The sequence below is a fragment of the Ochotona curzoniae genome, unplaced genomic scaffold, assembly GCF_017591425.1.
Source record: "Ochotona curzoniae isolate NIBS_2020 unplaced genomic scaffold, NIBS_Ocur_1.0 contig_2321, whole genome shotgun sequence".
NCBI classification, from domain to species: domain Eukaryota; kingdom Metazoa; phylum Chordata; class Mammalia; order Lagomorpha; family Ochotonidae; genus Ochotona; species Ochotona curzoniae.
Window position 1 is genome coordinate 6,369,384 of NW_024465421.1, and position 25,314 is coordinate 6,394,697.

At 53.2% G+C, this 25,314-nt stretch overlaps 1 protein-coding gene across 2 annotated transcripts in view; it reads left to right on the plus strand.

Moving 5' to 3' along the window:
• The first annotated feature begins 5,568 nt into the window (after window positions 1-5,568).
• The window catches only part of LOC121151451 (probable E3 ubiquitin-protein ligase DTX2), a 31,790-nt gene continuing 12,044 nt past the window's right edge, over window positions 5,569-25,314 (plus strand). For both annotated transcript variants that reach the window (XM_040972833.1, XM_040972834.1), the window contains exons 1-3: window positions 5,569-5,694; window positions 16,345-16,700; window positions 19,108-19,750. In XM_040972833.1, coding sequence (XP_040828767.1) covers window positions 16,433-16,700; window positions 19,108-19,750 — 911 coding nt within the window. In that variant the 5' untranslated portion in view covers window positions 5,569-5,694; window positions 16,345-16,432. The remainder of the gene's footprint in view (window positions 5,695-16,344; window positions 16,701-19,107; window positions 19,751-25,314) is intronic.

Genomic DNA, 25,314 nt, shown 5'->3' on the forward strand with positions numbered 1-25,314 from the left:
TAGGGGCGGTGCCCTAGTTGAGTTGCGGGGGAACTCAGCACGCATTCATTCATCCATGATGGGCAAGCGCATCATAGGGAAGTGGGTACCAAGAGCAAGGATGTCGGTGGACAGCCACATCACCCAGTGTTGATGTTGTTTGGCTCTTGAGAACAGCCGCTTCCCCACCCCATACAGGAGAAAAGGAAAAGTGGGGGCTCAGTGAGATAGCCTAGCAGCTGAAGTCCTTGCCTTTCACATGCCAGGATCCCATATGGGTGCTGGTTCTAATCCCAGTGGCCCTCCTTCCCATCCAGCTCCCTGCTTGTGGTCTGGGAAAGCAGCCTAGGACTGCCCAAACCCTTTGGATCCTGCACCTGCGTGGGAGACCTGGAAGAAGCGCCTGGCTTTGGATTGGCTCAGTTCTGGCTATTGTGACAACTTGGGGAATGAATCAATGGAAGATCTTCTTCTGTCTTTCCTCTTCTATATCTTTCCAATAAAAAATAAAAATCTTAAAAAAGGAAAATTGAAAGCGTTTGCCCCACTCATCTTCCCCCATGCCCTGACCATCCTCACCCTATTCCATGGTCCTTGTGGGTCTGCATTCTGGTCAGCTATGTGAAGAACATCAATACTAAAATTTTTTAAAAGGACAAGGAAAAGCCTTCCCATCCGTTTTTTTTCCCTGCTCTGCCTTACCCAGCCCTCCCCTGCCTCCACCATCAGGCGCACCACTGTTTCAAGAACCTGGCCATGGTCCTGATGTGATAGCATAACTAGTTAATTCTCTACCTCCAAGCACAAAGATCCCAAATGGGTACCTGTTCGTGTCCCAGCTGTTCTACTTCCCATTCAGCTCCCTCCTCATGGCCTGGGAAAGCAGTCTAGGATGGCCCAATGCTTTGGGACCCTGCACCTGCATGGGAGACTGGGAAGAAGCTCCTGGATCCTGGCTTTGGATCAGCTCAGCTCTGGCTGTTGTGGCCCCTTGGGGAGTGAATCAGCAGGTGGAGGATGTTTGTCTCTCCTCTCTGTAAATCTGATCTGCATTTTAAAAAATATATATATATATATATTTTATTGCAAAGGCAGATTTTTACAGAGAGATGGATCTTCCATCCACCGGCTGCAATGGCTGGAATTGAGCTCATCCAGAGCCAGGAGCCTCTTTGGGGTCTCCCATGCAAGTGCAGGGTCCCAAAACCTTGGGCCATTCTCTATTGCTTTCCTTTTTTTATTTTTAAAGATTTATTCTATTTTTTATTGGAAAGGCGGATATACAGAGAGGAGAGACAGAGGAAGATCTTCCGTCCGATGATTCACTCCCCAAGTGAGCGCAACGGCCAGTGCTATGCTGATCCGAAGCCAGGAGTCTCGTCCGGGTCTTCTATGCGGGTGCAGGGTCCCAAAGCTTTTGGACTGCTTTCTTAGGCCACAAGCAGGAAGCTGGATGGGAAGTGGAGCAGGAAGTGGGATATGAACCGATGCCCATATGGGATGCTGGTACTTGCAGGTGGATAATTAGCCTGTTGAGCTGTTGAACCACTATGGCAGCCCCTAACCAAATTTTGTCATTTCCATTGTGTGTTAACACATCATTGCTCTTTTCCCTTTGGCTACCAAGAAGCATAACAGTTTCAACCCAGACAGAAAGCGGTAAGTGATTAGGAATAGAAAATGGCTCAGTGAAAGCTAACACCCTCCCTTATACACTGCTGGCTTATGTAACACAAAGCCGCGTGGGGTGGGGTGGGGGTGCGGTAGGAAGGAGGTCGTCTGAGCTACAGCTGGGCTGTTGAGCTGAGCAGAAGGCTTGGGCTGGATCTAAGTGTGGGCTGGGAGGTGTCTGGGCTGAGCTTCCTGAGACAGAGGGGAAAGCCTATTTTCATTTTTATTTCAAAAGCAGAGATGGATCTTCCATCCGCTTCCTTTTGGACCTGGAGTCAGGCTGAAGTCAGGAACTCAACCCCGGTCTCTCCCGTGAGTGGCAGGCAGAGGCCACCGTGGCCGCCTCCTGGGATGCATCCACAGGAAGCTGGATCTGGAGGGGTGAGGCTGACTTCACCCAGGTGCTCAGCTGAAGCATGCTGGCTTCCCTGCTAAGCCCCAACGCCCCTCCCTGTTGACTGCTGTGTCCACTGCGGGTGCTGTGGGCTGGTTGCAGGGAAGACTGAACTCTGAGCTTCCTAGTCACAGGGCACAATTACAAGAAAAATGGAGCTGGCCTTTGATCAGCGATCCTGCGTGGGGGCGGCATTCCACCTGCTGTCAGAAGAAGCAGTCTGCTGGGCGTGGCAGGCCCCCAGGGTTTCAGAAAGGCAGCTGGCAACAGGAGATAAGACAGAAAAATCCAGCTAAAGGCGCCAGTTCGTATCAGTGGCCCTGCTTCCCATCCAGCTCCCTGCTTGTGGCCTGGAAAAACAGTTGAGGACATGCCAAAGCTTTGGGACCCTGCACCCGCATGGGAGACTCAGAAGCTGCTCTTGGCTTCTGGCTTTGGATTGGCTTAGCTCTGGCCGCTGAGGCCATTGGGGAGTGAACAATGGATGGAAGTTCTTTTTGTATCTCGTTTCTGTAAATCTGCTTTTTCAAATGAAAATAAACCTTTTTTAAAAATCTGAAAATTCTATTAAGATATGTTCTCATTTTTCACGGATGCAAGGTTATTGCATATGCATGCTGAGTGTAACACACCAAAACATATATGCATTGAGTAATGATACCGGGGGAACTAGCATGGTCACTATTCCTTTGCACAGAGAAGAGTCAATATTCTCTCTCCTAGCCAGTGTGAAATTCGCCATTCTTTGCTGCCTCCAGCCATGGCACTTTGGAAGTCATTTGGTTCAAGTGCATTAACATTCCGTCTGAGTTTTCTGAGTCCATGCCCTTTCTCTTCTGGCCTGTGGTCACATTCTTTTCTGGGCTACATCATTCATTCTTAGCTTGTCCCAGCACACCAGGCCCTAGGGCAAGCAGCACAAGCCCCAGGAGACTGGGACATTACAGCACAAGGTGTCCCCCTCCAGGCTGGCCATTTCAATGCCTGAGTGGAGGGCGGGGCCTGCAGGCCAGGGATTAAGAGCTGCTCAGAAATGTGTAATAAACAAACCAACAATCCCCAGCTGGGCTTGGTCCTGGGTCCAGTGCTTAAGTGGAGCAGCTTAAGCAGGTTAAGTGGGGACATTGGCATCTCAGAGTGCCTGGGTTTGAGTCTGCCACTGCTCACCTGTATCCTGGGATGCAGCAGATATGATGGCTTGTCCTCATGTCCCTGCCAGCCGTGTGGAAGGACTAGGGAGGAGTTTTTGCCTAAACCTGCAGTGTGCAGTCTAGCCTTCCGCTCTTGTGGGCCATTTGGGGAGTAAACCGACAGATGCAAGTTTTCTCTGTGTCTGCCTTTGCCTTTCAGAGGAAGCATTCATCAAAGATGTTGACAGCGGCGCTGACATGATGGCACAACTGGCTTACCTTTCTGCAAGCACCAGCATCCTATATAGGCGCCAGTTTATGTCTTGACTGTTCCACTTCCCATCCGATTCCTTGTTTATGGCCCGGGAAAGCAATTATAAACATTAATAAATATTTATTTTATTTATTTACTATATTAAATATTAATAAATAAATAAGTATCTTTATTGAAAACACAGATTTACAGAGAGGAGGAGAGATGAAAAGAGCTTCCATCTGCTGGTTCACAACTGAAGTGGCCACAATGGCTGGAGCAGAGCCAATCTGCATCCAAGAGTTCAGAACCTCTTCCAGGTCCCCCACATGGGTGCAGGGTCCCAAGGCTTTGGGCCATCCTCCACTGCTTTCCCAGGGGCCACAAACAGGAAGCTGGATGGGAAGTGGAGCAACTGGGACAAGAACTGGTGCCCATATGTGATCCTGGCACATGTGAGGTGAGTACTTCAGCAAAGAGATTTAGGCTACTGTGCTGGACCCCAACAAATAAATTGAAAAAAAAAAAAAGAAAAGAAAAAGGTTAACAATAACCATCACGTTATGTCCTGAGTGCCTGGGGTCTCGTGGATGTTGTCCCGGACACTTGCTGCCCCCTGTACCTGTGCATTGTATGGAACTGTTTCATTGCAGATGATGTCTTCATTTTTATTTGAAACATGGAGTGACAGGAGAGACAGGAAAACACCCTTCCTAACCCTGGGTCACTGCCCAAATGGCTGCTGCAATGGCAGGGACCAGGCCAGGCCAAAACCGAAGAACTTCCATTCTGCCATCCCAACCCTGGCATCACATGGGATGATTTTCAAAACTGCAGGAAGCACATGTTCTATTCTGCCCTTAATCCTGAAAAGTCTTTTTTTTTTTTTTTTTTTTAAAAAAACTTAACAATAGAACTTGGCTGAGTCTTCTGCTTATTTCCTAAGGCCACCTGGGGTCGCAGGGTAAGTGGCTTCCTGAAGTTATCTTGGACCCTCTGCTATGCAAAGTTCTGGGGGTTGGGGGGCAACATCAGGTACCCTAGGGACTTCCTGGGAAGGTCACAGGTTCCACAGACACACCACTTCCTTTCTCCTCTCTGAAACACAAAAGTCCATTCTTTCCCTGGCTGCTGCCCTATTTCACTTAGCACAATCAGATCTCCTTTTTATTTTATTTTTTTGCTCCCCAATAAATATAGCCTGTATCGTCAGGTTATAAAAAGGGAAGACATTTATCGACATGGGTTCAAAGGATACCAGAGCAGTACAGAGAAAGTCGCCTGCAATCCTGTCCCTCGGAGGGTCACGCAGTCAGCCAAGACTCCCACACTGATGTCCAATTTGGGCCTTTCCAGCCAGGAGGGCGGAGAATGGGGGCACCCAGGAGGCTGTACCCAGAGCTCCAGCACCTTCCTATCTCTACGTTGAGATTTTTTTTTCTGTTCCCCACAGCCTAGGTTCTGACTCGAGTTCTGAGTTTCTAGAGTATGTAGATATCATTTTCCAATCTGTCACTAAAGAAAAACGAAGCACTTAAGAAAATCTAAAAACAAAAGAAATAAAAAATCCTGCTTGCCCAACCCGGAGTGTCCATACATTAAATGAGTCTGCAGCTCTTAAAAAAAAATCTATTGGGGTTCACAGCATTGTGGCTTAGAGCATTAAGCCCACAGACAACTGAGATACTGGCTCCCAGATGGGCACTTTTTTCAGTTGCTCTAGTTTCGATACTGTTTCCTGCTAATGTGCCTGGGAAAGCAGCGGAGGATAGCCCAAGTCCGTGGACCCCTGCACCCATGCCGGAGACCCAGAAGAAATTCCTGGCTTCGGACCAGCCCACTCTGACTTATTGCTGCCATTTGGGTAGTGAACCAGTTAATGGAAGATCTCTGTTTTCTCCCCAACTCTCTGTAATTTTGACTTTCAAGTAAAATAAAGATAAATTTTTTTAAGAAAATAAAAAAATTAAAAAGCGAGTCAGCAATGAACGAAGAAGTAACTTCACTAGTGAATAAAGACTGCACACACCTGCACAGGTGCCTCTCCCGCTCCCTCGGTCCCGCCTCCTAGCCCATGCCGAACTACATTTCCCAGCAGGCCTAGCGCTCAGGGCACGCGCAGTGCGGCTCTCGGAAGCTGCGACGCCGAGTTTTACTCCGGCTGCTGCTTGTCTCTAGGAGCTCCAAACCAGAGCGCTGCCCAGACGAGACCAGAGCTCTAGCTCGTTGGCGTCGGTGTCCGCCGCTTGTGTCCCTGCTCCGCCTCGGTGAGAGAAGCGGACCGGCCATTCTGCTCGTTGCCGGGACTAGGGATCCTGAGGGCGTGAGGCGGCGGAGGGAGGGAGACTGAGCCGAGCCGAGGACCGGAAGGGGGCGGGCGTGGGACTGAGGGAAGGCTGGGCCCCAGGATCCCCCCCGGGGGATTGGGACGGAGTGGCTGGGGCGCCCGGTGTTTTGGGGATCGGGAGCAGAGGGGATTTGGGGGTACTGGGGGCGGCCCAGGGCAGGACTGTGTGCTGAGTGGGTGTTGGGGGTGGGGCGCTCAGGAGTTTGGGCCGTGAGTTGCAGACGGCACCCCTTCCCTCAGGGTCTGGAGGGGGCGGGGGTTCTTCCCCGGTCCACTTTTGAGGGTGAAGAAAGGCCTCGTGGGACCGGGAGCCCCCTCCTCTTTTAAGTAGGGGGTCCGCCTTCGCGGAAGCTGCCGTTTCGCGGGGCTCCCGCGTCCATAGTGCCGGGGTTGGGGGAGATGAGGTAAGTGTGTGTGGTCCGCCCCGTCGAGCCCCCTCTCCAACTTGAAACTCAAAAAATATCCGCTCGCCATCCTAGCCTCGCCGCTAGCGTGGTCTTTTTGTGACTCCCCCTCTCCCCCCACAAAAAAATGGGGCACATGGAAGCTGTCCTGTTAACCGACCGCCTCCTGTCTGGCCACAATTTTATTCTGGTGTGTTTATTTCCTGGGTGCCCACACCGCCTTTCCCCCCCCCCCCCCCAGCTTTTCTGTGAAATGTTTGGGTGTTTAAAATCATCCGCTGGACTTTGGGCAGGCTCCTGGTGCCTTCTGCTCTGCCCAGGCTGTTTGGCGAATCTGGATCAGCCCCCAGCCCTAACACCTGCGCGCCCGCTCGCCCCCTGCTTTCTTCACTCCGTTGCAAAGCTGATTGTCCCCCTCCGGAATCTACCAGCAAGCCTTCCTGCTTTGTTGTTGTTGTTGTTGTTTGCGTTTGGGCATTAAGATGGGAACTCACATTAATCCTTCCCCCCTAAGCTTCCGTGCTGGCTGTCCTGCAGGGTCTGGGGGTGGGGCAGCTCCGGAGAGAGAAGCTGAGAGCCCCTGAGTTGGGCAGGGGGGACTGGACTTTGCCGCTTGCTTGTTTACTTGCTTGGGATGTTCTCCCCTCCCCTTCGCCCCCCAGCCAGGTGGACCAAGCTGTGGAGGGTGTGATGAAAGCTAGTGCCTTGGAATTACTTGGTGGATGCCAGCTGCCTCAGATAAACGTCCCGTGGCCTCCTGCCTCAGCTGCCGCTCCTGTGGAACCTGTCTTAGGATGCTTTCGCTGAAAGAGCTGCTTTGGGGGAGGGAGGAGTGTAGTGATTGCTGCATTTGAACCGGGCGTTGCCCGAGTTGCCAGGTGATACCCCTACTTTTCTGGGGCCCAGTATTGGGTGGCAAAGACAGCAGAGTGTGCCCACACGGCAGTATTACAGGAACTGGGAGAATCCTGGGGCCAACAACCCTCCTCAGCCCAGTGCCCCTAACGCCCTCTTCTGCAGGAGTGGGGCAGGAAAGAGTGGGTCAAAAAGGTGGTAGTTAAGTTGTAAAGGAGTTGAACTTGAGACTTGGGGGGGCAATTGCAGGGGAGCCAGCCTCTGCAAAGCCCTGAAGCTGGAGCAACATGGGGTGTAGGTGGGGTAGAGGAGACCCAGCAGTAGATTAGGATCTGAGGGGGACTCCACCCTTACGAATGCACTTCTGCCAGCAGTTTGTTTTCCCAGAAGCAGATGGCTGTCCAGCCAGGCCCCTGTAGGAGCACCGGCTCACTTCTCTTTATGCTGCTATGCCGCATCTGGATACAGCAGCCAGGGCACCCTCACTAGGATGCTGCCAGCTTGCCGCATGGGCCCCTCTGGCCACCGGAAGGAACCCTGAGCCCAGTCAACCGGTTTACCCCATCGGTTACCAGCCCCCGGGTTTTGTTACACCAAGGTCCAGGTTGGGGGGAGGGGGGAAGGTTCCAGCAGAGTTCCACCTGCATGCGGCATTTGCCATCCTGCGGCGTGCCTTCTCCTGGATGTGGATGACAACTTTGGCCTGGAGTTTGTTCATAACCCAGCTGAAGGGTTATGGTGGGTTAGTGAAGGACAGGCTTCTGTGTCTGAGCTGGAGTGACAGGTCCCAGCAGGTGGCAGCTCAGGCAGTGAGGAGAGAGCAGGCTACCAAGAGCTGTGGGGTACCAAAACGAGTCAGGTATTTGTCTAGGCTACCCTGGAACCCTAGGGAGGTGTGGGGCAGGGGAATGGGAGCCTTTGAGAGTAAGATCTGTGTCCTTCACACATACTGCAGGCCAGTAAGGAAGCCAGCAGGAGGCCAGGCCCTGGGCTAGGAGGAAAGCCCCTCCTGGATTCTCTGTGCTAGGAGCTGTGCTGGGCCCTCAGGGCATGAAAATAGTGTTTTTTTTTGTTTTTTTGTTTTTTTTTTTTGGACAAGTGTCAGATCTGTGGGGAAATGTCAGTGAGGAAATGACAGTGGGTTAAGCTGTTGTCCTGTGACACCGGCATCCCTCCGGTCGAAGCTGCTCCGTTTCTTATCCAGCTCCCTGCTCATGGGCCTGGAGAACAGCGGAGGGTGGTCGTCTAAGTGGGGAAAGAAAGAATGCTTTGCCAAGGCTTATCTGCATCTCGTGTTGTCAGGTGCATCTGTTTGGACTCCCACTGGAGGCTGGTTGGTCTGTAGCGGTGAGCATCCTCGTTGGTAGGTTTCTGTTACCAGGACACCAGCTGTGACTCTTCCAGACTGGAGAGTGGCACAACAGTACTTGGCTTCCATATGTCTTGCCATGCTGGTGATTTTGTTTGTTTTGTGTTTTTGGTGAATTTATAGTGCAAAAATTAGAGTGTCCATCTCCTAGTTCACACCCCGGTGACCTCAATGGCTCCAGGGACCCTAGTGGCCAGTGCTGCCAGGCCAAAGCCAGGAGCTTCCACCAGGTCTAGCCTGTGAGTGACGGGACTGTAAACACTTGGGCTGTCTCTCACTGCTTTTCCCAGATCCTTAGCAGAGAGTTGGATGGGAAGTGGAGCAGCTGGGACATGAACTGGTGCCCATATGAGATGCTGGCTTTTTGAGGTGGAGGATTAGGCATTGACCCGAAGATCCGGCCCCCTGCATTTCTTAAGGTGTTTTGGTATCTTTTTCTTGGTTAGTCATTTTAAAAGTATAACATGATAAAATGCCTTCATTTGTAGTTAGCTTTGTGTGTGCGTCTTACTTGAAAAGCCATCTGCTGGTTCACTCCCTAAGTGCCTGCTCTAGGTGAGACTGGGCCAGGCTGGAGCTGGCATCCAGCCACGTGAGTTGGCTCCTCTCGGGGAGGGGTCTGCATCCTTAGGAAGCTGACCTTAGGAGCCAAGGCAGGTATGGAGCCCGGGCCCTCAGACACAGCCGGTGTCCCAACTGGGATCTCAGCATCTCAGCTGGAACACCCACCCTTGCAGTGTCTTCTCTGGAACATAATCCTTGCCACTCAGCAGCGTTTGTCCTGGTGGAGTGGACAGTTAGGTCTTTTTTTTTTTTAAAGATTTATTTTTATTGGAATGGCATATTTATGGAGTGGGAGGCAAAGATCTTCCATTGGCTGGCTTACTCCCCAAGTGGACACAACAACCAGAACTGAGCTGATCCAAAGCCAGGAGCCAGGAGCCTCCTCTGGTCTCCCACGCGGGTTCAGAGTCCGAAGACTTTGGGCTATTCTCTGCTGCTTTCCCAGGCCACAGGCAGGGAGCTGGAAAAGGGTGCAGCCAGGATGTGAACCAGTGCCCATATGGGATTCTGGTGCTTGCTAGGGGAGGATTAGTCCGTTGATCCTTCCCACTGTGCCCAGTTAAGGTCATTATTCTCAGCGGTCCCCTGGGTACATCCAATAGAAGCAGTCGGCTCTCCCTGCAGGGCGATGGTGAAGGTAGGAAACATGACATGGGGCAGAGGGTATTAAACTGGGAGTTAGGAGGTGAGTAGGTAGGCTGAGATAGGGGTAAAGGACGTAATAAATCAGCCTGGTCATTGTAGGCTGTGCCAGGGGCCCCACAGCTGAGGGTTCAGGGGCCCAGGCAGGCTGGCCGTGGTAGAGAGACCATTCCCATGATGGATGGGAGAGGTTATTGAAACTGTGGGTACAGACACGAGCCCCTGGGAGCGTGGAGAGGGGGAAGCCAGGCCAGGGTCTGATAACCCAGGGCAGAGAAAGTTTGAAATGCTTGCTGTGCTGGGCAGAGGCGGCAGGGCGTGGCCGAGGCTATGGCCTGCGGGAGACAGCAAGCTGCTCTTGTTGAAGAAGTGGGTTCAGAGAGGTGTTGCTCCGTCGTAGGCGGGAGGGTGGGGATGTGCGCCAAGGCCCTGGGGGCCAAGCCCCACCCACCAAGGTGTTCCTCGGTTTTCCTGGAGCGCACACATTTACTCACAGTTATGCATTGCTGTTGCCTGACCAGCAGCAGAATGGAGTGCTCACCACGGAGCCTGCCCACCTGCATGGTCACCACCACCAGAGTCCAGGTGGTCTGCCTCAATGTCTCCGCCTTTCTGACCTTTCTGGTTTTCAAGTGAATTTGGAAATCAGGCCTTTTTCCTTTTTGCTTTTTTTTCCTTCTCATGTGGCTTTTTCAATTTGTAATCATCTGCTCAGTTTTTTTTTCTTTTTTTTTAAAGATTTACTTACTTGACAGATATACAGAGAGGAAAATTTTCCGTCAGCTGATTCATTCCTCATGCCGCCGGAATGGCCAGAGCTGAGCCAATTTGCAGCCAGGAGCCTGGAGACTCCTCCGGATCTCCCACACGGGTGTAGGATCCCAAAGCTTTGGGCTGTCTTCAACTGCTTTCCCAGGCCACAAGCAGGGAGCTGGATGGGAAGTGGGGCTGCCGAGATTAGAACCGGTGTCTGTATGGGATTCCAGCGTGTGCACGGCAAGGACTTTAGCCACTATGCTATCATGCTGTGCTGGGGCCTATTTTTTTTAATAAAGAACCAGAAAATGCTCGTTGAGCCCCTTTTGTCCGGGGTTGGTGATCCAAGGGTCCCTTCTGTCTGGCTGCAGGAGGACAAAGAGTCTGGAAAGAGATCTGGTTTGCTCCGACCCTGGGTACTTTTGGGTAAGTTAATCCTCCTCAGCTCTCACTTCTCTGCGGTTATAAAATGTGCGTGTTCGCTGTCTCTCTGGATTCCAGGATGAAATGAGAGTACTTACAAGGTTGCCAGACTGCGCCTGGTGCATACCTAGCCCCCATGGCAGTCATTGCACCTGCCATGGCGTCCCCTGTTCCTTCATTTTGGCCTTTTGGTAGGCCCTTGAGCCAGGACTTTGTCCTCTGACTGGGTAGCAGGTTCCTGGTTCCGGAGGAGGTGGTTTGTACAAAGTTTTATGTTGCTGGGATCTGCATCGTGAACGGCATGTAGCATTAGAGACAGAGCTTCCGTCTGCTGGTTCACTTCCCAAGTGGCTACAATGGCTGGAGCTGAATTGATCTGAAGCCAAGAGCTTCTTCTGGATCTCCCATGCGGATGTAGGGTCCCAAGGCTTTGGGCTGTCTTCTGCTGCTTTCCCAGGGGCTACAAGCAGGGAGCTGGATGGAACCGGCACCCGTGTGGCATCCTGGTGCTTGCAAGGTGGCGGTTTGGCTATTGAGCCATCATGCTGGGCCCTAGGCATTGCTTTGATCAGTGTGTGCTCAGAACTAAGCTTTCCCTGTCTTTGGAGAAGCCACCTTGTCTGTAAGCAGCCTGGGAAGGCCCTGACTGTGGTGATGGGTCAGCTGGGAGCTGTGGCTCTGCAGGTCCCTGTCCCACACAGAGCTCCAGGAATGAGGCAGGTTGAATTTTTTTTTTAAGATTTATTTATTTATTGGGAAGTCAGATCTACAGAGAGGAGGAGAGAGAGAAAAAATCTTCCATCTGATGATTCACTCCCCAAGTGACCACAACAGCCGGTGCTGCACACCAATCCAAAGCCTGGAACCAGGAACTTCCACCAGATCTCCCACGCGGGTGCAGGGTCCCAAGGCTTTGGGCCGTCCTCGACTGTTTTCCCAGGTCACAATAGGGAGCTGGATGGAAGGTGGAGCTGCCGGGATTAGAACCGGCGCCCATATGGGATCCCGGCGTGTTCAATGCGAGGACTTTAGGCCATGCCACCAGGCCCCCCCATGCTCACTTGTTAAGATTTATTTTTATTGGAAAGGCAGATATACAAAGAAGAGGAGAGACAGAGGAAGATCTTTTGTCCTTTGATTCATTCCCCAAGTGGCCACAGTGATCAGAGATGAACCAATCTGAAGCTAGGAGCCCAGTGCCTCTTCCAGGTCTCCCGTGTGGGTGCAGGGTCCCCAGGCTTTGGGCTGTCCCCAACTGCTTTTCCAGGCCACAGGCAGGAAGCTGGATGGGTAGTGGAGCATCTGAGACATGAACCAGCTCCCATATGGGATCCTGGCAAGTGCAAGGGTAGAATTTAGTTACTAGGCTAACATGTTGGGCCCTTTTTATGTTTTAAAGATTTATTTATTCCGGGCCCGGCGCGGTGGCACAAGTGGTTAAGGTCCTCACCTTGCACGCCCGGGATCCCATATGGGCGCCGGTTCTATCCCGGCAGCCCCGCTTCCCTTCCAGCTCCCTGCCTGTGGCCCGGGAAGGCAGTCGAGGACGGCCCAAAGCTTTGGGACCCTGCACTCGCGTGGGAGACCTGGAAGAGGCTCCTGGCTTCGGATCGGCATAGCATCGGCCGTTGCGCTCACTTGGGGAGTGAATCATTGGACGGAAGATCTTCCTCTCTGTCTCTCCTCTCTGTATATCCACCTTTCCAATAAAAAAAAAATAGTAATAAAAATAAATCTTTAAAAAAAATAAGATTTATTTATTCCGATGGTTCTAATCTCTCGAATAAAATTTATTTATTTAGAGTTACAAGGAGAGTCAAAAATCTTCCATCTCTGGTTCACCCTCCAGATTGTCTCCAATAGCCAGGGCTTGGTCAGGCTGACTCTGGGAGCTTCATGTGGGTCTCCCAAGTGAGTGGCAACAGCCTAGGCAGCTGGCCAGCCTTGACTGCTTTCCCTGTCAGTCTCTGTAAATAGTCATGCCCGTGGCTTTCACTCCTTTGCGGCAGCTGAGGCTTGGCTGACCTGGCTGGCAATGTACCAGACAGGAGCGTAGGTTGTATGATGGGAGCTGGGTCAGTGGCACACCCCACAGCTCCGAGCTCGGGGTGCCTGCACTTGCACAGCCTCTGTTTCAACCTGTTTGGAGCCTTATCCTAAGGCTCTATTCATTTAGTTTTACTTTACTTTTGAAAGGTTTTTGTTTGAAAGACAGAGTTACCAGGTGGGACAGGGGCAAGGAGAGATCCACTGTTTGCTCGGTCCTTTCCCCAGTGGCCACAACTACCAGGGCCGGGCCAGGCGCTCCATCTGGGTCGGAAGTAGACCAGCCTGTACTTTAACCAGCACCCATATGTGTTGCTGGTGTCTCAGGTGGTGGCTTAAGCCACAGTACTGACACAGTTTGAACTTAAAAGTTATCTATTTTTATTGAAAAATCAGAGCGCCTGGCATGATAGTGTAGTGGTTAAGGTCCTTGCCTTGAACGCATCGGGATCCCATATGGGCGCCAGTTCTAATCCCGGCAGTCCCGCTTCCCATCCAGCTCTCTGCTTGTGGCCTGGGAAAGCAGTTGAGGATGGTCCAAATCTTTGGGACCCTGCACCCATGTGGGAGACCCGGAGGAGGCTCCTGGTTTCCGATTGGCTCCAACGGTTACGGCCGCTTGGGGAGTGAACCATCTGAAGGAAGATCTTCCTCTGTCTCTGTATATCGCCTTTCCAATAAAAATATATATAAAAAAAAAAATGAGACAGAGAGGAAGATTCTTGGTCCATTGATTCACCCCCCCACTCCCAGTGGCTGCAATAGCCAGAGCTGAGCTGATCTGAAGCCAGGAGCCAGGGTCTTCCTCAGGCTCCCATGCTGGCGCAGGGTCCTAAGGCTTTGGGACATCCCTGACCACCCTCCAAGGCCACAAGCAGGGAGCGGAATGGGAAACAGACTCACTGGGGTTAGAACTGGTGCTCATAAGGGATCACAGTACATTGAAGGCAAGGACTTTAGCCTCTAGGCCACTGAGCTGGGACCTGAACTTTTTAAGACTGACTCCTAACATTAGGAAGTACCGTAGTTTTTGTTTTGTTTGGAGCCAGGAGCTTCTTCCAGGTCTCCCTTGTGGGTACAGGGTCCCAAGGCTTTCAGCCATCCTCTCCTCCTTCCCCAGGCCACAAGCAGGAATATGCATAGAAATGAGCCGCTGGGACACAAAGCAGTGCTCATATGGGATCCAGGTGATTCGAGGTGGAGAATTAGTGAATTGTGCCATCGCAATGGGCCCGGATGTGTCGTAATTTGTTTAAGAATTCTTGTATTGTAAGGTGTTTAGGTTGCCTTGAAATTGAAGCTTTTTCCGCAGCCAATTATACTGCTACTACTCATAATTAAGAACACCCCAAACAGCCCCTGTGATTAAGAACTGAGACAAATTAGGTTTTTGATCTGCACCTCAGGAGTGCTGTGGCTGCCTCATGGAGCATAATGACTGGGTTCCAGTCGGATGCCCGTGGGCGTTTCTGGGCAGACTCAGCCCTGCCCCTTCCTTTGACTGCTGGGGCTTCTGACCTCCTGGGTGATTGGACAGTTGAGAACCTTGCCTGTAGTCCTCCATGGCCTCTGTGGAGGTTCCTGCTCCTGCTGGGGAGCAAATAGGGAAACCAGTCAGGGCAGCCCTGCCCGGCTAGTGGAGCCACATGAGGCTGGAGCGAGCTGTGTGAGGGGTTGAGATGGAGGGCCTGGGAGCAGGATGGGGCAAGGTGGGTGATTGCGTGGTGATATGTATCTGCAGGATAAATGCCCGGCAGGTGTGAGAGGGTTCTCAGAATGTTCTAGAACTTGCTGGATTGGATGTGGGTAACTAAGGTCCCAAGTTTGAGGGCTTGGTTTTGAGTGGGGACAGGGACTTGCCTCCCAGAGGCCTGCCTGCCTGCATGTCATCTGCCTGATGGATCTCTGGTGCCCCAGCAGGGTCCAGACTGTAATGGGTCCCGCCTCCCTTCAGCCCTCCCCCCCATGTGGGAGCTGCATGCATTCCCGTAAGCTTGGGCTGGTATTTGCGTGTTCCTGCAGTTGTGCCAAGTTGTGTGTGTGTGTTGACTCACTGGGGGATGTACAGACGTGCTGGAGCACACCCCGTGGGCCATGATACAGGAGGCCCCAGCTGCCCGAGAAGTGAGAGACTCCTCAGGAGGAGTTGGCTCTGCAACTCTATTCTGCTTAGTATCTCACCGCCATTGCAGAGCCTTCTGAGAGTGGGCTTTGGCTCAGCCTGCCCATTCCAAGGCATTTGGGCTAACTGCCCCCACCCCAAGAACTCCTCTGGCAAGCAGGATCTGAGCTTTCAGCAGAGGCCTCTGTGGCTTAGGCTGGCCTAGCACATACCCACAGGTGTACTCTTGGGACCTGACTCACGGCCTGTGTTCTGGGCTGCATGCAGTGGCTATCATTGCACTTGACTTGCTAGTGGGTTGGTATGGCGGAGCTGCTGTACACCTGGGGTGGAGCAGATGATCAGCACACGTACCTATGTGTCTGACTCCCCAGGGAAAGTGCTAGGCTAGATGCTGGCAGCTCTGTTTGCCAAAGGTGAGGAAGCAAGCTTTGAGAGCTCAAAGGTGTGAGTGTGCGGTGAGTTCATGGTGTGTGGACGCCAGTGCCTCTGGGGCGGAGGTGGCTTTGTCGTCCTTGTTGAACCGTTTACGGAGTAGGGCAGCGTAAAGGACAGCGGCAGGAGTACAGCAGAGGGATGTGGGCCCCTGGCCTGTGTGGCTGGCTGGGGAGCCTCCTGGGAGTCGCAGATTGAGCCTGAGGGAGGCACAGGATTTGCAAGGCAAGTGACTGGAGTGGCAGGAGCAGTGGGATCCTATGTGGCAGACAGCTGGAAGACAAGGCTCCGGGAGCTGGAGGCCAAGGTGGACTGGACTTTATTGTGTCTGACGTCTGCTTCTTGCCTGGGGCTGCCTCCAGGGCAGCCGGGAGACACAGCGGAAGGAGCCAGAATGTGTCTCGCCCCCCCCCCCCCCAGCAAAAGGCCCTTGAGAGCAATGTGCTCCCAGTCTCAGCATTGCCAGCCAGCCCTCAGGGAGTCGGAAAGCCCCTAATCCTGTTGGAGACCCAGAATTTTCTCATTTGTAGCATAGTGAGTGTTCATCCATACCTCTTATACTTGCCTGGTTGGAAACTGTGAACTCTCCTCAGGGATGAGGGTTCGTCACAGCCTTGTTGCCCAGGGACTTGGGGTGACTCAGAAACAGGCACAACACAGAAGTGATTGGGTGGCAGCAGCCGAGAAGCTGGGCTAGGTCTGGGCACCCGGGATTGACACCAGTTCCCCTTCTGAGCATGCGCAGAGGTGGGCAGGGACTGTGGAGTTGACTTTGAGTTCTTCCTGACTCTTGGGGCAAAATGGCAGAAGCAGGCACTTGGTTCGTGGCACTCCCAAGGGGTGAGGGTTGAGAGCAATTATGGAAGAGGTTTAATTTCCCCCCCTTGAACTGGGGCGGAGGAAGGCGGTTCTCATGGTGCATGTTGGTAACTGCTATGTTTTTATGATTTCCAGGTCTGCTGAAAGCACTGAGCAATGACCCCAAGACTCCAGCCCAGAGTGGTCTGAAGCCATTTAGGAAAGCAGAGGAGTCCAAGGGAAAATGGCCATGGCCCCAAGCCCTTCCCTGGCACAGGTGTATCCCAGCCCCGTGGCTGTGGCTGTGTGGGAATGGCAGGACGGGCTGGGCACCTGGCACCCCTACAGCGCCGCTGTCTGCAGCTTCATTGAGCAGCAGTTTGTCCAGCAGAAAGGCCAGCGCTTTGGACTGGGCAATCTGGCCCACAGCATCCCCCTGGGCCAGGCTGACCCGTCGCTGGCCCCGTACATCATTGATCTCCCAAACTGGACCCAATTCCGGCAGGACACGGGTAAGATGCTGCTGCCTTTGCTGCTCATCTGAGCACCTGCTTTGCGTGAGGTGGTCTGCTTGTCAGGGGTCGCATTGCTGAGGTGTGTCATGCTGCCTCATGTTTGCCTGTGAGGCATACTCCTGGCAGGAAGGAGGGTGCTGAGAGAAGCAGCACGTGGGAGAGGGAGCTGTGGGGTTTCATGCCAGCCTCTCTGGTTTGAAAGGCTGAGTTTCCGAGAGAGAAATCATCTATTCACTGATTCATTCCCTTAATGGCCACAATGGCCAGAATTGGGCCATTCTGGCCAGGAGCCAGGAGCTTCTTCCAGGTCTCCACAAGGGTACCATGGACCCAGCCACTTGAACAACCCTTGGTTGCTTTCCCAGGTGCATTAGTGGGGAGCTGTGTCAAAAGTGGAGCAGCTGGGGCATGAACCAGCGCCCACAATGGATACCAGGTGGAGGCTTAGTGTGCTAGGCCAAGGTGTCGGCCCAATCCATAGTAATGAGAATGGGGCCACACGACCTTGTGGAGCAGCCCCTCTCCTGAGTCCACACACAGGCTCTTAGTCAGAGGTTATGGTCGGGACCTTGATAGTTTGGAGGTTGTCACAGCAAGGTAGGCAGGGGTGCTGTCATCCGCTGGCTAGATGTTCAACCAGAGATACCCTGAGCAGCCCGCAGCTCAGCAGAAAGTGACCGACACAGAGGGTCACTCCTGCCGAAACAGCAGCAGTGGCAGCAGGCCCGCTCTGTTGTCCATCCACAGTGACCCAGACCCTGAAACCAGCGTCCAGGGGTATGTTCCAGTCTTTGGAGGAGACTTATGGGGTGGAGGAGTGGCATCCACAACCCTGGCTGAGATGGGGAGAGCTGTTGGAAGGTGGTCGCGGGGAACCCCTGCTGGCTACTTCTCTTGGAGCACTTCCAATGGAGCAGCCTAAATGGAAAGTTTCCTTGGTCCCCTTCTCTCCTCAATCTCTAGGTCTGGTTTATTTTTAGTTTTTGAAAATTTTATCTGTTTACTTGGAGAGGAGAGAGAGCTCTCATTCGCTGGTTCACTGCCTCATTGAGCAGCTGGAGCCGGACCTGACTGGAGCCAGGGGCCAGAGACTCAGTCCAGATTGGGCATGGGGATGGCAGGGGCTTCGTTGAGTTGACCTATGCCCTGCTGTTTTCCAGGCACCTTAGCCGAAAACTGGCAGCAGGAACCTAGCCAAGTCCTGAACGCGGGCACTCTGATGGGGTTGTAGACACCCCAAGTGGTGTCTTTAGCATCAAGTTCATGCCCTTGCAGTCCGCTGAGTGAGTTCAAGAGGCTGTTTCTGGATAGCTGCAGCTGGAGGGGTCGGCAGGAAGGGCTCATCCATGTAGGTGATAGGCTGAGCTGAACAAGACGGTGTTCAGAGCCTGGCAGGGAGATACTTCCAAAGATCAGGGAACATGTGTGGGCAAAACCTGCTCCTGGATTCCAGAAGTTTCTGCACCAAGCGTTCTCTCTGGATGTTTACTTATTTTTATCTGCTGGGACAGGAGAGTGAGAGAGAGATCTTCCATCTACTGGTTCACTCCAAAGACAGGGTGGGGCTAGAGCTGTAGGTGAGGGTCCCACCTGGTGGCAGGGTCTCAGACAGGCCCTTGAGCCTTCCTCTGCTGCCTCCCAGACAGGACACATCAGCAGGAGGCAGGATCAGCAACCGGTCTCACACAGGTGCTGTGGTAATGCATGCAGGCACATCTGTGCCAGTGCCCTGCCCCTATACTTACCTCTTAACTGCATTTCTGAAGCGTCCTGTGTGTAAGCAGCAGGTGCGTCTCCAGAATGGCTGCGTGCCTGTGGAAGCAGGCAGGAAGGTGGGCATGCTTGCTGTGCGTTAGGGGTGATTTAGTTTCCTTCATTTCTTTTCTTTTTTTTTTAAAGACTTACTTATTTTTACTGGAAAGTCAGATTTGCAGAGAGGAGAGAGAGACACAGAGAAAGATTTTCTATCTGCTGGTTCACTCTCCAAATGGCCACAACGGCCGGAGCTGAGCTGATACGAATCCAGGAGCTTCTTCCGGATCATGTGGGTGCAGGGTCCCAAGGCTTTGGGCCCTTCTTTACTACTTCCCCAGGCCACAAACAAGGAGCTGGATAGGAAGTGGAGCAGCTGGGACTTGAATTGGTGCCCATATGGATTCCTGACACTTGGACGTAGAGGATTAACCTGTTGAGCCAACATACCAGCCCCTGAAAACAACTTTGAAAGCCTCATCAGGCCTGAGCCACGATTGACCTGGTGCTTCTGGCACCTTCCTCCTGCCAGGGACTATGAATCCCCTCTGCTTTCTGGCCCCCTGGGAGCCTGGAGTCCCTGTGCCAGGATTGGGGGCAGGAAGAGGCCAGCAGATCAGCTGTTCATGCATCCTGTTCCTTCTTCCGACAGGCACGATGCGCGCTGTGCGGAGGCACCTGTTCCCGCAGCACTCGGCGCCGGGCCAAGGCATCGTGTGGGAGTGGCTGGGTGACGACGGCTCTTGGACGGCCTATGAGGCCAGTGTCTGTGACTACCTGGAGCAGCAGGTGGCCAGGGGCACCCAACTTGTGGACTTGGCCCCCCTGGGGTACAACTACACCGTCAACTACACCACCCACACACAAACCAACAAGACCTCCAGCTTCTGCCGGAGTGTGCGGCGCCAGGCTGGCATGCCCTACCCGGTGACCACTCTCATTTCTGCGCCCAGCCCTGCAGGAGTCGCCTGCTCTTGCCAACAGTGCCTGCATGGCAGTGGAACTGGCCCCGTGTCAGCCCGCTACCGCCACTCTATGACCAGCCTCCCCGCCTACCCACTCCCCCAGGTGCCCCACAGGACTGCTTTCGTCTTTGGGGGCCACCAGGCCTTTGCCCCCTACAACAAGCCTGCCCTTTCCGGAGCCCGGTCCGCACCAAGGCTGAACACAACCAACCCCTGGAGCACAGCAGTTCCGGCCGCGGGCAGCCAGCCCTTCTACTTCCACTCCAGCCTCTCCCACCTGGGACCGCAGATGCTACCCCCAGGATCCTCCTCCTCTGCCAGTGGAGCCAGGTAACTTGTATTCACGCTACTCGTTCTCTTCCTTCCTTCCTTCCTTTTTATTGCCCCGGCACAATAGCATAGTGGTTAAAGTCCTTGCCTTGAACGCACTGGGATCCCATATGGGAGCCGATTCTAATCCCAGCGCCCCTGTTTCCCATCCAGCTCCCTGCTTGTCGCCTGGGAAAGCAGTCGAGGACAGCCCAAAGCCTTGGGACCCTGCACTCTCATGGGAGACCTGGAAGAGCTCCTGGCTTCGGATTGGCTCAGCTCTGGCCATTGCTGTCACTTGAGGAGTGAATCATCGGTCGGAAGATCTTCCTCTCTGTCTTTCCTCCTCTCTGTATATCCGCTTTTATAATAAAATTAAATAAATCTTAAAAGAAAAAAAAAAAGATTTATTTTTGTTGGGAAGTCAGAGAGAATGGGAGACAGAGAGGAAGATCTTCCATCCGTTGATTCACTCCCCAAGCAGCTGCAGTGGTCGGAGCTACGCCAGTCTGAAGCCAGGAACCAGGAGCTTCTTCTGGGTCTCCCATGCGGGTGCAGGGTCCCAAGGCTTTAGACCTCCTCGACTGCTTTCCCAGGCGACAAGCAGGGAGCTGGATGGAAAGCGGGGCCGGGAGGATTAGTACTGGCATGCATATGGGATCCTGGTGCGTACAAGGTGAGGACTTAGCCGCTAGGGTACCGCACTGGACCCCAACCTTTTTTTTTTTTCATCTACTCTTTTTTTTTTTTAAGATTTATTTTATTTTTATTGGAAAGGCGGATATACAGAGAGGAGAGACAGAGAGGAAGGTCTTCCATTTGATGATTCACTCCCCAAGTGGCCGCAACGGCTGGATCTGAGCCAATCCAAAGCCAGGAGCCAGGAACCTCCTCCAGGTCTCCCACGTGAGTGCAGGGTCCCGAGGTTTGGGCCTCCTCCTTGACTGTTTTCCCAGGCCACAAGCAGGGGCTGGATGGGAAGTGGGGCCGCTAGGATTACAACCGGCTCCCATATTGGTAACCCGACATGTACAAGGCAAGGACTTTAACCACTACGCTCTCGCGCCAGGTCCATCTCTTTCTTTAATTAAAAAAAAAATTTTAGTTTAAAAGTGTTAAAGGGAAGGCGAGAGATCATCTGCTGGTTCACTCTGAATGGCCGCAAAGGCCAGTGCCAAGGTGATCCAAAGCCAAGAGCCTCTTTGGGGTCCCCCAGGGCCTGCCAGGACCCAGTGCTTCCCTAAGCGTTGTTAGAGAGCTGGACTGGCAGTGGAGCAGCTGGAATTCGAACTGGCGCCCCATGGGCTTCCAGCGCCACAGGCAGAGGTTTAGCTTGCTTTGCCATGGCGCCGGCCCGGAGGCCTGTTTCTAGATAGCATTAGGGATGAGCTTATGGGATTGAACTGGACTGCTTAATGGGGCTTGGCTGTTTTCTCCCTCTGATCATCCCTGCATCATCTCTGTACACACACACACACACACCTCATTCACTCACTCACTCACTCTCTGGCTCACCCCTCCCCAGCCCCAGGGCCTGCACAGAGCTGGTGCAGGCCAGGCAAGTTAGAGGAAGGAGGCGGTTGGCCCAGACCCTCTGCCCTGTGGTGCCGGGCAGGTCGCGCATGTTGCTGCTTGCCCTGCCTTTGCCACAAGCCAGGAGGGAAGCTGGCCAGCCGGCTGTGCTGGTTGGCAGACGTCTCTCCAAGGGGCCAGCTCATGTCTGGCCTTCCCAGAACTAGAAGGCTGGCTGTTCACCTGCGCTGACCTCTGCAGCCATGAAAAAGCAGCTGGTTCTGGCCGGCCCTCCTCGGCGCCCCCTCCCGGGGTGGGGCAGAGGAACTTGGCCAAGAGCTTGGCGTGTTCACCCAGCAGGCACTGGGGGACTGAAAACACGTGGCCCCCTTGGTGCCCTGCCTTACCCCAGGGAGGCCGCAGTACAGTTCCCTGAGCCAAACCCAGTGTCAACAGCACTGGGTGAAAGTTGTCCAAATGTGGAGGGAGCAGGGCGGGCAGGGCAGGTCTGAAGACGGCACATGGGTGCCAGTGGGTGGGGCCTGGGAACTGGCTCAGTGCACAGGAAAGTCCCTCATGGCGGGGAGGGAGCCCGTGCATCTGGCTGTGCTCTTAGGCTTATGTGTTCCCCAGTTGGCTCTTGCTCAATCGGGGTGAAACTGTGGCCCGGCTGGTTTCCCAGTACCCCGGGAGTTGGCACTAAATCCTGCAAGAGTCTGTATCATTTGTAACTGAGTTGTGCGATTGAGCCTCCTTTTAGCCCAGGTCTCTCTTTAAGCGCCAGAACATGCGTTGTGCACACTGTGTCTTCCCCCTTCAGTGAGCATTTTTGAGGGCACTTGGTCTCTCCTGGGGATGATCGCACATCTGGTACTGTTGCTGTCACCTCTCCCAAGGCTGGCCAGGCCGTCTGGGCTGCAGGCTGTCCTCTGCCTGTGTGGCTGCAGTCACAGGTTCTGAGCGGGGCCTTGCTGCTGTCGTGTTGTGGCCCCGAGGTCAGCTCCTGCCTTCTGTGGTTGCTCTCTTCTTGTCTCGAGATTCAGGAGCTGTTTTGAGAGGATCCAGAATTTTCCTTTGGTTCTGAGCTGACAGTGGTTTCTCGCAGTTCTTGAGGACCCCCCTGTTCTCTCCTTTGCCCCTAAGAAAACAGGAAGCCCACTGGCATTGTCCCTGCACCATCGTGGGGGCTTTTAGCAGTCATTTATGTTTTGATACATTACTAATATTTCTAAAAGATTGATTCTTTGAAAGAAAGATTTTCCATCCATTGGTTCACTTTCCAGATGGACACACTGCTGGGGCTGAGCCAGGGTAATGTCAGGAGTTTGTTCCAGGGTCTCACTCGGATGGGTTGCAGAACTCCAGGCACTTGGACCATCTTGCACTGCTTTCCCCAGGCCATTAGTAAGGAGCTGGGCCAGAAGCGAGGTGGATGAGGACAGGAATTGGCACCCATAGGGGATGCTGGTGTTACATGTGGTGGCTTTACCCACTATGAGCTGCTGGGAATGCCGTCTAAGTCTCCTGCTGCAGGATGATAAGTGCCCAAGTACTGCAGCACTATCTTCGCTCCCGGGGGGTTGGCTAGCTGGAAGCTGGGCATGGACACAGCTGGGACTTGAGCCTAGACCCTCCAGTGTGGGAACTGGAGCTATGTTTTCACCCCAGCTCCAAGTGCCTGTGCCTCCCTCATCCCATAGACAACTAGGAGGTCAGGAAGAAGGGAACGTGAGGTGGGCAACATGCAGGTTGCAGCCTCTCCTGTGCTCCTTGCCCCACAGGCTGTCAGGCAGAGTTGTGGGTCTTTTAGGCAGTCTTGGCTGCACTCATGGGGGTATGACCCTTGAGGTCCTGCCTACCCTTGAAAGACCCAGGGCTGTCCCTGGGTGAATGGCACATGGGAATTCTTGGTGTACACGCGCGTTGGGCTCTGGTCCTTGCCCGAGGAACCTCAGTCTGGCCCTTCTCCCTGTGTGTCTTTTCCTCTTGCTGGGCTTGGTCCTTAAGGGGCCATGGATTCACATCCCCGCCCTCCCCTGCGGTGCCATGCCCACCACACGCCAGCGTCTGCTCTGTGGCTTCCCAGCCAGGCATGCAATCTTGGCTTGGAGAAAAAAAATAACCCTGAAAATCAAATGGGAAAAAAAAAATATAGAACAAAGTATAATGTTAACTCTTATGGCTATTTTATTTTGTGGCCATTTTTTAAAGAAGAGATTTGTTTTATTTTTATTGGAAAGGCAGATATATAAAGAGGAGGAGAGACAGAGAAGAAGATCTTTTGTCTATTGATTCACTCCCACAATGACCAGAGCTACGCTGATCTGAAGCCAGGAGCCCAGCTCCTCTTCCAGGTCTCCCACGCGAGTGCAGGGTCCCAAGACTTTGGGCCTGTCCTTGACTGCTTTCCCAGGCCATAAGCAGGGAGCTGGATGGGAAGCAGGGCCACCAGGATTATAAGCAGCACCCATAGGGGATCCTGGCATATGCAAGACAAGGATGTTGGCCACTAGGCTACGTCCTGGGCCCTGAAAGAACTTTCTTGGTTCAGGTGCATCTTGGAGCCCCTGCTGTGTTCTAGGCAACCCTTTCTGAGGCTCTGGCAGTTGGTGTGAGAAACTGGTGGGTGGGAACTCCCCTTTCCCCTCCTTGTAGCCAGCAGCAGCGGTGGGGCAGCCCTGGGAGGCCTCTGGATCAGCTGAGCAGGATGCTGGGCCAGTGCTGACTGCTGCCAGGATGGCCTCGGGCACTGGAGCCGTCCCTCCTGTCCTAAGATCCGCCCTGTCCTGGGGAGCTCAAGCACAGGGAGTTGGCCAGCCAGAGTTTCCTAACCTTCCTGTTGTTTTGGAGGGGGCGAGGAGGGATGGGCGGAGCCAGCCACCTCTGGGCTTCCGCTTTGTGGATCAGTGCAGGGCCCTTTCCTGGCTGTGTTACATAGCCACGCGAATGACTTGAACCCACTCCCAGGAGAGGCAGGGCCTTTTTATTTTATTATTTTATTTATTTTTTACAACCTTTACATAGTTAATTAGGGTAAAAAGGTTCAAGGGCTACAGGAAAGTGGGTAAGACTATTATTTCCACATTGTTTCCTTCATGTATTTGAGGTAAAGGGTGATATTAAGAGAAAAGTCCCACCCAGTCTCCCACCCACTCCAGGTCCCTGATGTGGGGCATGCTCCATGGGTCTTGTTCAAATGGTTTTGATAGTTCAGCGGTTATGGATTGCTGCCAGTCTCGCCACTCCAAGTACGATGAGGTCATTGAAGAATCCACGGATTAACATAGTCCATCTTAGAGTCTCTGTTTGCCCAGTTTTTCACTGCCAACATATGGCTGAGGGGGTTGATTGACTTGTTCTGTCCTCTGTCTTTTCATGGTTAGGGATCTGAGTCTAGCAGTTCAATTGGGGAGATCCCCAAAGAAGCTTTGAGGTGTTCCCAGACCAGATTCTTGTATGTACTAGCAAGTAAGGCCTGGCACAGTCCATCACCCCAATCAGCTGGTGGTTGCAATTGCCGGGTCGTTCTGTTTCCAGCCCTGAACCAATGAGTGTTGCGGTCCAGCCTGGTTTGAGGCAGGAACTTTTAAACGAAAAGCCTTTGTTGTGTGGGACCTTGTGATTGACTGACTGGAAAGTTACAAAGACATTCACGTTCTACACTATGCTTATCTCACGTGACCTCTGACCTCTGTTGGGAATTTCTGCATGATGTAATTGTCATCACCAAAATGCTAACCATTGCCACAGTATTGCTACACAGTACTGTTCACTAAGGGTTTTTTTTCCCCCCTTAAACAAAACATTTTTGGGGACCCAACGTGATAGCGTAATGATTAAAGTCCTTGCCTTGCACGTGCCAGGTTACCATATGGGCGCCAGTTCTAATCCCAGCGCCCCCCCCTTCCCATCCAGCTCCCTGCTTGTGGCCTGGGAAAGCAGTCAAGGAGGTCTAAAGCCTTGAGACCATGTATCCGCATGGGAGACCTGGAGGAGCTCCTGGCTTTGGATTGGCTCAGCTCCAACTGCTGCGGTTGGAAGATCTTCCTCTCTGTCTCTCCTCCTCTGTGTAT